Source organism: Rhinolophus sinicus, linkage group LG10, assembly GCF_036562045.2.
Source record: "Rhinolophus sinicus isolate RSC01 linkage group LG10, ASM3656204v1, whole genome shotgun sequence".
NCBI lineage: Eukaryota > Metazoa > Chordata > Mammalia > Chiroptera > Rhinolophidae > Rhinolophus > Rhinolophus sinicus.
The window spans coordinates 32,339,551-32,352,959 of NC_133759.1; the positions used below are offsets into that span (position 1 = coordinate 32,339,551).

A 13,409-nucleotide genomic window follows, 5' to 3' on the forward strand; every position below is an offset into this window, starting at 1 on the left:
AGGCATATGTATGCAAAATAACGTCATAGGGACCATGGAATCCCTAGAAAGCAGCACTTAATTTTGGTTTTGCGGTAAGAAGATAAACGATTCTAGGCTAATCTTTCTGAAAGACGTTACACTTGATCTGAATCTTGAAGGACAGGGAAGTATTTTTCAGCTGCAAGGCAGCTCTCCTGGGAGAGGGAATAGCATATACAAAGGCATGTTTGGGAAGCCGCAAATAATTGAATGTAGCTAGATCATCACGTATATATTTGGGGTGTACATGGGATTAAGAGTTACAGCTAGATATCTGTGCAGAGATAGTCATAAGAAGCCTTTTATATCAAGCAAAAAAGCTAGATTTTTGTCTTTTAGTGAGGAGAATTGAAAGAATTTTCAACGGAAGCAGTCAGGTCTAAATTTTAGAAAGGTCATGGTTTGTATGTAGAGAGTAGATTACAGGTAAAGTCAGAGTCAGGTAGACCATATTATCATACAAGGATTCCAAGGCAGGATAGGGCCTAAAGAAGGCACATTTAAAAGCTGTGTGAGAGGTAAAAATCTAACTTGGTGATAGCTGGTATGGGGGGAGAAGCAATTGCTCAGTATAACTTTGAAATTTCTCATTTACTTAATTTTGTATATAGTATATGATATTTATTTCTTATATAAAGTGTTTTAGGCAAGCTTAGTAGTCTAGAATAAACATAAACAATCACATGGATATAACCTTGCATTTATTCCCCAAAATGAATTTTAGTGTCTTTACTACTCCAAATAAATCCGTTAAAAGAATTAGTGAGGTAACTAGAACATAAAATACCAATAGTGTGAAACAAACACATTGAACCCTCATTTCCTATTAGGTGTTAGCTATATGTTTCACATGAATTATCTCATGTAGGCTTCATAATAGTCCAGTGAAACCAAGTACATACTGTTATTCCCACTTTACAGCAGAGTAAAATGAGACAGAGTTAAAGTAATTTAAACTTGCCCGAAGTCAGCTGCAGTCAGTAGTAGAATTAGGATTGTATCTTTAATTCTAACTATCATTCTAGGATCCTTTTATACTCTGTTATCCCAGTAGTCAAAAGAGAATCACCTTGAGACAAAGAAGTATTTGCTGTGAATTTTAGTACTTGCTTTTTAATGCTAAGTTCTATTTCAAATTTAAATTATAAAATTGGGGAGTGGGAATGGGTATTACTTACCTTGTGAGAAGATCTGTGACCTTTGAGGGAGTACCATTGTGCAGTACTATCCACAGTAACTTGCTGGGCAAGTTATAAAGTCTCTTCAGACCCACGGGAAGTCATCACTTCTGCCTTTTTGTCTTATCCATTTTTTTTTCTGTTTAATAAATACTCTTCATAAATGACTTTTCTGCGATGCCAGCACATGGGAACGCTCATGAATTATCACTGTTTTTAACCAATAGCCCATGCATGATGACTATGACTTAAGACAAGAACAGCTAAACAAAGCCTCTCTTCTCTCTTCCAAGAAGTTTCTGGAAAACTTACTGGAGAAATTTAATTCCCATGTGGTAAGTGATAATTAATTGTGTCTAAATGAGATATAGCATACGTTATTGAAAAGTATTCCAGAACTGCGACATGAACAGTTTTTCTTTTTTTAAATTGTAGCCCCCAACTTTGGTTAGTATTGGTCACAGTTCATCTTGTTCACTAATAGTAAAATATTCTGTTTTAAGATTGTATCCAGTCATCTGGGAAAGATGGGTTGCGAAGCCTTTAGATTTTTATAATGATACTCTAGATTTTTTTTTCCATCTTTCTTTAAAATGTCATTGTTAAATAAGCTCTTTTAAAGAAAGATAAGCCTAAAATTTGTTCTCCAGTCACTGGTTAACAATTATGGAAATGGGCACCTATAACATCTTTGAAGGAGCATGGGCTCCTGTACTTTACCATGTATAAGGCACTCCCGTGTATAATGCACACCCACATTTTTGGCCTAAACTTTCAGGGGAAAAAAATCTTTCGTTTTAATTTTTTAATTCAAATTTTTATTTGTTTACATTTAGGTAATTGTGTTTTGTATTATAAAGGAATTTTACCATTTATTTTTTAACATGTTATGGTATAAGAAATTTTATGTACTGATAACAAATTTCAATATTGATGCATCATAGAGGGCCAAGAACTTTTTGTCATAGCAAGTTCCTCGTAAGTTCAACAAAACCGATTATCTTATTCCAGGGTATTATTTTGCACATGGGTATCGTTATTGATTTCTAGAGTTACACTTTTAACTCATAAGCACAAATAAAAGAATTGAAAACATTTATATAGATACGGAATTAGTACTATCCATGTATAATGCACATCCTTATTTTTCCCTGACAAATTTGGACAACAAAGTGCGCCTTATACACGCAAAATACCAGAGTAATTGCCAGAGTTTCTAAAGTATTGTCAAAGATTGCTTTTAATACAAATAAACATTAACTTTAGTTATCCATATTTGAGGAGTCTTTGTTATTCTCTTGAAATTTGATCTTGAATTTTTGAGCTATGGTAAGCAATGGATTTACTACATTTAGTAGAACAAGTACTACTTCAGACTTTGAACCTCTTGTTGAGAAATTAAATGTGTACTTCTAATATATAGAATAACAGAAACACGTTGTTATGTTCATGAAGCGCTCTGTCCTAAGTCAAGGCAATATGTTGCTTTGTTTCAGGATCATGGGACTGGTGCCCTAGTTATTAGTTCACTCTTGGACTTCCTTACTTTTGCCCTCTGTGCTCCATACAGTGAGACTACGGAAGGGCAGCAGTTTGATATGCTCTTAGAAATGGTAGCATCCAATGGAAGAACACTCTTTAAACTCTTTCAGGTGAGATCGTGTATTTTTCTCATCGGATAACAGCTAACCTAAAAGAACCACTTTTTGGGTCAGTTTGGTTTTAAAATAATACGTGTGTGCTTCTATAGTAATGTTGATAAATAAATACAGCCTAGTATATTATCATGTTAGGACATTTAATGCCACAGGCTTCTTGTTATGTAGTGCTCTGTTGATGGCTTTTGTTTTAACTCCATTACCCATCTTTTCCATCTTAGAAGTGGTGAAAAACTCTTTTTTTTTTTTCCTGTGGTAGGCCCAAAGTTTTCTTGTCTTTGCAAATTCTCAAATAGTAAGATGCACTTTAGCAGGGCTGTTCATAAACAATTGAAAACATTTGTCATTTCATATGATACTGTAGTATTTTATGTATATGTTTGTATGTATGATATTTTAATTTTATATTTATATTATAAATACCAATTTCTATTTTAATACTTAGTATTTATAATTTAAATATGTGTAATTATAATTCAAATAAATACATATTGTTATTGAGATGTTAGCTATTTCCTATTAATGTAAACTCTTTGTTTTAAGTATCTGTAAGGCTGTACATTATAAGAATACCTAAAATTTTTAACCAAACTGGTCTGACTTTGAGATGCATCTTTTACTAATATTATGGCTTATACCTTTATAAAATTACGTATCTTATTTAGAGCAAAAACCAAATATGTTGGAATAAAATTATTTTGTGATACGTTTTTCCCCCTATTTTAAAGCATCCTTCCATGGCAATTGTAAAGGGAGCTGGATTGGTTATGAAGGCAATAATAGAGGTAAGAGAACAATTTTGAAATTTTAAACTTAGTTGAATGTTGATTGGCTATTTTGCTTGAAGCTGACAAAATTACCTTTAAATCTTTATGGGAAATATGAAGTTTTTCTGTGTAAGGAAGTAATTTTAAATTTTATTCAGAAATTAGTTTTAAATGAGTTGCAGAAATAATTCTCAATAATAAACTACGAGTTTCAATTCTTAAGTGGGTTTAGAGCAAATAAATCTTTCTGTGCCTACAGTATATGTTTTATTGAAAAATAATTAAAAATTAGAATTCTCTCTTTTTTTTAGAGAGTTGGTGGTGATGGTATTGAAATCTTTAGGTACTGAGGTTACATAGAAATCTGTCAATAGAGTTAGTTTATAGCAAAGTGGTATCAAATAAGAATGGTAGCAAAAATTAGTTCCTCATGCTACAGTGCATCTGTAATTAACTTGTAAGAGATCAGGACATGATATTGTCAGAAAGAGGATATCGTTTCTCTAAGATAGTTGCTTTAACCTTACATGTTTTTTAGAAGTTGTGATCATGGCTGTGAATGTCAACTTGAGTACTGGATATTTATAATGACGTCAGTCAAAATGACTTGTGAATTCTGTATTCTTTTGTAGTAATTTGGATAAAATGTAAGAGTGCCACTTTTATCACAAAACTCAGCAATTGTAGCTTATGAATATAACATGTAGCTAAATAATAAGCATAGAATTAGTGTACTCTTAAGTAGCTGTTAAAAAATTACATAGTGGTATTAAGCTGGTGGAACATTGAGAGTTTATTTGTATTTTTATTGTGTATATACAACTAAAGGCTAATTTTCACTCTCTAGCTAATGGGTTCTATGCTCATTTTAGCTTCCAAAGTAAGTACCACATCTCTCATTTACAGAGCTCGCAGTAGCCAAGGACAGTTAGGATCAAGAGACCAAACAAAAGTATTCCTGACCCTGCTTCACCACTGTATTGCCATTCATTCAGAAATATTTATTGAGTGCCAGGTATAACCAAAATGCCGACTTTTGGCTTCAGTACAAGCCACATGTCAGATTCATAGCCAGTGACAAGAGCTGATGTCTGTGTAAGGAAGACTTTATTTATTTACACTGAAATCCTGGCAAGTATCTTAAAATATTTTTTTCTGATTGTAAAAGCAGTATATGATCTTTGAAGAAACATTGGGGTGTTCAGAAAAAATACAAGGAATAAATAAAAATAAATCACCTGTATTTTTACCATCCAGAGATAACTGCTATTAGCATTTTGGTAAATTTCTTCTCAGACTGTTCTAATGATGATATGTACATATACATACTGTGTATATATTTGTATATATACTATATATTTATTTGTCCAAATGCTATATGTACATATTCATACTGTGTGTATATTTGTATACATACTACATATTCAGTCGTATTGTACTTTTTTGAGTAACATAAGCATTTTTACTTTTTGACAGATTGTCTTAAATATCACACTGCTTGCTTAATTTATAGTTCTATGATGACCTTTGATAGGACAGATGTGCTGTCTATCCTATCTGCCAAAGTGAGTCCATATAAGTAAACTCAGAATAAAAAGAGAACTACCCCTATATCACACCACTCTTTAAAAAAATAAAGAATTGTGTTTACCACGAAAATTAAATTAATATATCATTAATAAAAAAGTAAGGCAGGTTTGCAAATAACTTTGGTAGAAATTGCTGATTTCCCTGTGTCACTGCTCCCCTTTGTTAGGCTGATATATACTCAGGGAATGAACACAATTTTAATAAGCAAAGCATAATTCATAAGATAAATTTGTCGGTAAACATTTAAACCTCATTCCCAAGGCAAATAAAATTTTTTGAATTGTTATTTTGGGGAAATTGAAATTGCATTTTTAATTTTTATTGTATGCTGAATAATTATTTTACCTAGAGATGTAAAATTAGTTTTACCAAATTAGGATAGCTGGCTTTAGGTTGCTGCTTTAGGGATCATCTTACCCTTTTTCCAAAGGAAGGTGACAAGGAAATTGCTACCAAAATGCAGGAGCTTGCCCTAAGTGAAGGTGCCTTACCTCGACACTTGCATACTGCGATGTTTACAATAAGCTCAGATCAAAGGATGCTTACAAATAGGTAGGTTTAAATTTAATTTGCTATAAATTAACTTGCTACTTAGAGAATGGATTCAGCTATTATGTAAAACAAACTGACTAAATGTTTGGATTATACCGATGTTTCGTTTTCTTATGATTTACCTCGTTCTTCTTTCCTTTCTTTATAGAAAGATTGTGCACAAATGATCATTGTCCCTGCCCCTGGATAACTTGGGAGGAAAAACACATAGCTGTACTTTAATTCTTTTCCCCCACTATCCTGTTATCAGTCTTCACACCCATAGTCATGGGACAAGAACATGGAGAAGAATGCCTAGAAGCCTATGGAACTAGAACCACATGCCCAGGCTTTTTCTCCTTGTACTTCCATCTGACCATCCTGCATGCAGATGACCCCATGTGAAAAACCTTACATAATCAATTCTTAAATATCTTTGGTCAGTTAATACTCTAAGAATAAAGAAAACCTTAATAACCCAACCAGTCTAAGCTAGGCCTGTCCTAAATTTCTTGTAGTTAAATAACTTTCCCTTTGGAAAATTATTTTTTTATAATAATTATTCAAATATGAGGAAACACGTAAATCTATTCGTTTACTCCAGACTATGTGAATTCCAGCACCTTTAAACTTGCTTCATGATTCCCAATATGTGGCCCTTTCAGATGTCCTTAGCATACCTTATGAGTCGTGACTTATATTAGTAAAAAATATGTATCATAAATATTTTCTGTTCTTTTTGACTTTTTAAATAATAAATTGCTGACTTACGTTTTCTTTATGATACTATAAATGCCCTTTATTGCCTACGTCCAGTTATCGGATGTCTTAGTATGCTGTCTTGCCAGTAGTTTTCTGCTGTTTATGCTATTACAAGAAACTATCTGCATCCGTCTCTTGTAAATGTTAGCCACAAAAGTAGTCTTTTATGTTACCTGAGAGGACAAAAAGATTTAAAAGGACAGTTACTTTCTTGGTAAACTGCCTTATTAGCAGTGCTAGACATCATCTTTCATTCCAATAGATTATTTGATGTCTTGTTCCGTTAAACCCTCGTGTTAGATATTTTCTTGTTGTGTTCCTCTTTATTGTTAATCAGTTACATTTCCTACTGTGATCAATCACAATATTGAAAAGCTGTCAAATTATAATAGAAATACCACTTTTCATTTGCACTGCTTTATCTTTTACAAATTGCTATTATAAAATGTTATCTCTTTTATCCCTTTTTAGGAATCATTACCTACTAAATTCCAATGAGGGAAATTACAAGTGTAATTACTTGATATGTTAGCTTTCAAATAGGCACAGGAATGAACCATTTTAGTAGTGTGTGTGTGTGTGTGTGTGTGTGTGTGTGTGACAGAACAAAGTATAATTTGGATTTTCCTATTAAACTTTTTTCTTCTGGGATTGTAACATGTCACATAACTAGGTGATTATTTGGTTATTTCCCTCTCAGGTTTCATGGCCATTCTTATAGCAAATGGCAAGTGAATCTCTACTAAAGCACAGAAGGGTCAGCGGTGAATAAAGTACTATATTCCCTGCTCGTTAGGAGCTTCCAGCCTAGGAGATGAATGTCATCATGAAGATTAAGATTAATAAATTACTAAATCATAGATTCGACATGGATATGGATTTTCACTTTGAACCAAAATATGCTTTTAACTCAAAAGTGGAAAGAGTAGAATAATTTGCTCTAAGTGCTTTAAGTCTTTGTCCAAACTCCAAAACTGAAAATATTTTCCATCTCTGATCTTACCAAAAATGTTATATTAGAACATAGTTGTTGACTTGTGTTCATGTTCAGAATTCCAGAGAATGCCAGAATGCTACGATCACTATGTCAGGACTTCGTATACAAACTAATTGTATCATCAAGTCTAATTTGTTTTTAATCAGTATATCAAGACTTGTACAAACTAATTGCCTAAAGTCTAATTTTTACTCCCTATCTTTAGGGGTAGAAATGAACTTCTTTATGTTCAGATCGATCGAAAATTAGTTTACCAAGAAAGCATTTTAATTTGGAGAAAATTCTAAAATGTTAGCAATATTTGAATTACTATTTCATGCATTTCTCCAAATTAAAATACTAATTTTTACTATTTAACATCAGGATGATTTTTTTACTATAGTCTTATTTCTTGTGTGCTATTTTGTTTTTAAAAATTCCTTTCTGTTCTAGCTGAAATAAAGCAGCAAACCTTTCTCAACGTCTGCTTTTTTCAGACAGCTAAGTAGACATTTAGTGGGACTCTGGACAGCTGATAATGCAACTGCATCCAACTTGTTGAAACGCATTTTGGTAAGTCAGTTGAATAATGGGAAAGATTTATATATTCTTGCCCAATAAAATTTCATTGATACATTATTTATACTGTTAAAAAGTTTTTTTAAGTTTATCTGTTTTTAGTTTAAAAGATACTTATCGTAGGAGTTGTCATCTAATAAATGCTAACCTCAGTAACTAAATTGTAGTATTTATTTGGGTTTTGAAGGTTAAATTTTCTTTTGTGCATTTGTTTTAAAAATGGATTTTTATGTCTTGTTTTTGTGTGTTGTTTTCAGCCACCAGGCTTGCTGGCGTACTTGGACAGCTCAGATCCAGTTCCTGAGAGGGATGCTGATCGGATGCATGTTAGAGATAACGTGAAAATAGCAATGGTAAATGTGATTGTCCTAAGTATCTTTTCAAGATGAAAGAGTACTTTCTTCGGAAACACACTAAAAGTTTTAGAAATGAATCAAGAATGCATTGAATAGTAATATTTAAAAAATATGTATTATTAACAGCTTTATTGAGATAAAATTTACATCCCAAAAAACTCACATGTTTTAAGTGCACAATTCAGTAATTTTTAGTAAGATGAGACTTGTGCACCTAGCACTACAATCTAATTTTATAAGTAGTAATAATATTGTATGTTTTGTTTCTCTAACTTGACCTATTGGCACATTCTGTAATTGACTTTTTTTAATTTCAAATATGTAATGTGATATTTTGCACATAATATATAATTGATAAATGTTGATGAAAGGGGCCATCACTGAAAAAAATTAAATTAGGTTGGACTTTTCTTACAAAGCTATCTTAATTATTAAAGTTGGGCTATCTTTGAGAAAGTTATATGACATCTTTCAAGATAATACTGTCTTGTATGTGTTCCTTTTCTGTCCTCACCCCATTTCTCTTGTCTGCACCCACCTCCCAATTGCATTTTGCCACCCCTCTAAAAGGAATCATCTTGAAAACTTAAGTAGTAAGGTTAATATTTCTTGAACAAAAAGTATAATTTATTGTAGAAATTTTCTCCTTTTTTTTTTACTGAGCCCTAACATCCAGTATTTATTTAATCATGTGAAAGAAATAGTGCAACTCAGCTTTACTTACATTTTTAAAATAAATTTGCAAACAGGACTATAATGGATTTCAATATTATTTTACAGGATCAGTATGGAAAGTTTAATAAAGTTCCAGAGTGGCAAAGACTAGCTGGAAAAGCTGCTAAAGAAGTTGAAAAATTTGCCAAAGAAAAAGTGGATCTTGTGTTGATGCATTGGAGGGATAGAATGGGTATTGCTCAAAAAGAGGTAAAAATAAAATCTGCTTCCAAACTTCTAGCACTTCTATATATCCTAGGTTTACTTTAGCTGTTGCTGTTCACAGAGATAGATGGTAGTCAGATATTTCTGACTAAATACCTGAAGAAATGTTGCCTAATTCTGATTCGTAGTTTTATATAAATTTTTCTTAATTCATAGTTTATGAATCAACAATTAGGGGTGTCGTTATTTCATATGAAATTTAATATAAAGTTTTACTCTTAGTTTTCTTCCATAACGTGCCATTTCCATGCTTTTCTTAAATTCATACGTATTCATTTCCTTCCTTCTCTGAAATTTATTTTGTAGCTATACAAATAAAGGTGACCTTCTTGTTTAGCTTTTTAATTCAGAGCCAGCCAGACAAGGGTTTAGAAAATAAGATTCACATTTTTAAATTAAATTTACTGTGTGTACTTAAAATTTTCAGTATTAGCTGCTCAGATTAGTGTCAGATCTAAAACAGTTGTCTCATTTTTCAGCATGTAGTATGTGCTACAGAACCTAATTCAGTAATGTGCGTTCTTCTATTGAAGATGGAATCTGCAGTGGCTAAGGATGGTTTAAGGGGTCCAGTGAAAGTTAACTTGATCTCATGGTTTTTGTTGGCCACACTTACGTACATTCTTTCCCTTTAACCATCTATTTATGGTACCTTTTTCCTTATTCAAGCAAAATAATAAAATATCTTTCTAAAACAAATTTCTTACGAATTTCCAGACTATCTAAACATAAGGCATCAGGTGCAATAGGACAAATATTAGAGTCTTGTGTGAGACTAAAATAAAGTTTTTCAGAACTTGAGCATAATGGGTTAATGCTAATTTGTATGAGTGACATATACAGTATAAAGAATCATTAGATAAGCTTTCAAATGGCTAGGAAAGAAAAGAGAGTACTGTAATTAGAATTGAGCCTGGTTTCATCGCTTATTAATCCATGTAGCAAATTATGGGTTTTCAGAACCTTACTTTCCAATCTTTCATGAAATTAGAATAACAAGACCTCCCTTCTCTATCCTATAAGGTTGCTTTGATGTACAAGCAAGATGATAATAAAAGTGCTATTATGTCTGGTCATGATGATATTGTTATGGCATTTGAACAGTTGAAAATCTACCGATGTGATAGGAATGATTTTCACAGTTATTAAAAATTATAAGCTCCTGGCTTCAAGTGGTTAAAACCATTTCGAAAATAATACTTGTTTCAAACTATAGGATATAATTATACTGAAAATAACTTTTTGGCATCAGATCTCATACATCACATCTGTTCAGCGTAAGCTTGAACACAAAGCTATTTTAGCTAGAAATGTAGATAACATCTGTTATTTAAAGACAACAATTCAGAATGAAAAGAATGTATTTTGACTATCAATGTTTTATTGGTCTGTTGGTTTCATTTACGTGGGGTGTTAGCTAAAGAGTTGAGCAAATAATGATGCTAAATAGATACATGCTGGTCAAGAAATTATTTGGGTAGCAAACTTTCTTCTGGGTACTCTTTTTAAGTTTTGTTGTTTTTTTTTAATGAAACAGTAGATAATCTTTGTGACTATTTTGTTCGTGGAAATATTAACACCAAAATATGGAATGATCTTTTGCTTTAGCTGAAGTCTGAAAATTAACTGTTGTCAAGATTAACTGGCTAGTCTTTGAAATTAACTGCATTTCTTATATAATCAGAATGTTGATGAGGTCAATTCCATATGTAGCTAATGTTTTCTGTTGGATTAATAACCTTTGGCTAATGTGCTTTTTGCTTATTTGTGTTATTTTCTGTTTAGGCCTTTGTTTAGCCACTTAGGGCTTCTAGACTAAGTCTAAAAATCAGCTCAGTTTATAGAGAGCTGGTTGTCCTTTTTCTGTATAGCATTTACACTTGCATTACTCCCAGCTTTTTGTCCTGAGGGGAGGGAAAATTAAAGAAAGTACTTCTTAATTAGAGATTTCAAGGAAAGGTTTGTCATTAATACTGCATTTTTTATTTGTTTTATAAACTTCATTCACCATTCACATCACATTACACTGGTTTTCATACCATAGTACACAGAATTAAAATTTGTAAGAAACATTTCTTTATATAACCAATAAGTTTTATATTTCAAACAGCATTTACATTTAAAATGTGCTATTCACTTTACTTTTATTCTCTTTATATCAAGTCTGTTTCTTGCTTAATTTTATATAATTTGCCACTTCTTTAATGAAATGACACTTTCATGTTTTAGTCTATAGTTTTCCACTTTTGATTCCATCACATTAAAGATTAGAATTTTCATGTCTGAAATATCTACAGGTTTTACTTGCAGCAGAGATTTTTAACCTCTAGTCCGTGTATAGACTTCAAGAAATCTTTAAAATCTTCACCGCAGTTGTAAGCCTTACTTACATGTCTTTCTCTGGAATAGGGGCTATAGCATTGAGTTCTCAAATGGGTTTATAACTGCCTAAAATTTAAGTCATAAACTTAGGGAAGCAAATGGACCTTTTTCTGTCTTAAACGTGATTTATAATATATTGGTGACATCCTAGTTGAATCTGTGTAATAGGTATAATTTAGCAGTTATAGGCTCACTCTCTTATTTTTGTTTTCTTTAAAAAAATTTTATTTTTTCCTTTTTACAATTAAATTCAGGACAGAAACAATATGGTGAGTTTAAGTTCTTGCTACATGTGTGAAATTCATTAAACTGCCTGGCATGTGGAGTCATCTTTGATATTCTTTGTCTAATAAAGTCAAGTCTCAATTCACATGTGTCTGAATGTAGATACTTATTTCTTGTCCATTAGCTATTTCAATTTATACTTGCTCCTCTTGGCTTTGGTAGCAGTTTAATAACCTGTAATCTTTTGCATTTATTATTTTCCCATGACTTTTGTATTAACTGCATGTAAATGTTTAAACAAGTCACTGTTTTGACTGCTATAAATTGTGTAAGTCATCACTATAAACTTTAACAAAGTTTGGTGTTGAAACAATAACTTTAGGCTACGTGGAAAATATTTCAGCAACACTATAGATATATACTGACAAAGTATTATATTGTGATATAGTTTAATCTATATTCATATTTTGTAGATTTTGTTTCATTAGTTTTGTTTCTGCCAAAATTTGATGAAGGAAACGTTTCTCATCACCTATAAAGTGGTGATCTTCTGACTGAGCCTATTTGGTAGCCCCAGATTGAGCACTATGAAGTTTTTTGTTTTCCAGAATATAAATCAAAAGCCAGTAGTTCTTCGAAAGAGAAGACAGAGAATAAAAATAGAAGCAAATTGGGACCTCTTCTATTATAGGTAAACTTTAAGCCTTTTTTCCAACATAGATTAAATTTGGCATTGCCATTAGAGGAATTCTAACAGATTTTTGTTGCTGTTTTGTTGTTTGGAACTAATGCTTCATGCTGTAGGAGGTATTTTATGCTATCAAGGTCAAGAACCGTATCTGCTAGGATTGGTGTAATTAGTAGTAGTGATGCTTCAATAAAATGAAAGCCTTTTATATAGAGTGTTGGTTGTCTGAGGAGCCAAAGTTACTTTTAAAATTTTATTAAGGCTTATAAATGGTTACCTTAAAACACTTTATTATGGCTTAGAAATAACTGCGTTATAACTTCTTTAAGCATTGTTGCAATTAGAGTCTTAAAAGAGGTGAATGATGAAAATATAAGGAAACTCGTGGGAAATGGATATCTGTATTAGCTTACCTCATAGACTTTTCCAGCTTTTGTAGTAGTGGTAACCCCTTTTTCTCCCTATATATTACTCACCCCCCAATACACACACATAGAAGGACTTTAAAACAAACATTTTGGGGAGTGTGCAAAGCATATATCTCAAACTTTTTTGAGATAACTCACAGTACTCACTCTAGAAGCTGACCTATTGATTATACCTTGGCTAACAAAGGTATGTGCTTTGAAAACTTGGCCACAGTACTTTTAAAGTACGTAGTATGCATATAGTATGGTCTTAAGAATATGCCTTGGTTTTCGTCCTCGGGAATCCCTCAATTGTGTTGTCCCTCCAAAACTCCCTTGGAACTCAGAGT

At 32.1% G+C, this 13,409-nt stretch overlaps 1 protein-coding gene across 1 annotated transcript in view; it reads left to right on the top strand.

Moving 5' to 3' along the window:
- DNAJC13 (DnaJ heat shock protein family (Hsp40) member C13) overlaps nt 1-13,409 on the top strand; it is a 99,804-nt gene that overhangs the window by 41,107 nt on the left and 45,288 nt on the right. The window contains exons 14-22 of the mRNA XM_074314084.1: nt 1,427-1,534; nt 2,696-2,851; nt 3,586-3,642; nt 5,645-5,766; nt 7,981-8,056; nt 8,320-8,415; nt 9,199-9,342; nt 11,994-12,008; nt 12,573-12,655. Coding sequence (XP_074170185.1) covers nt 1,427-1,534; nt 2,696-2,851; nt 3,586-3,642; nt 5,645-5,766; nt 7,981-8,056; nt 8,320-8,415; nt 9,199-9,342; nt 11,994-12,008; nt 12,573-12,655 — 857 coding nt within the window. The remainder of the gene's footprint in view (nt 1-1,426; nt 1,535-2,695; nt 2,852-3,585; nt 3,643-5,644; nt 5,767-7,980; nt 8,057-8,319; nt 8,416-9,198; nt 9,343-11,993; nt 12,009-12,572; nt 12,656-13,409) is intronic.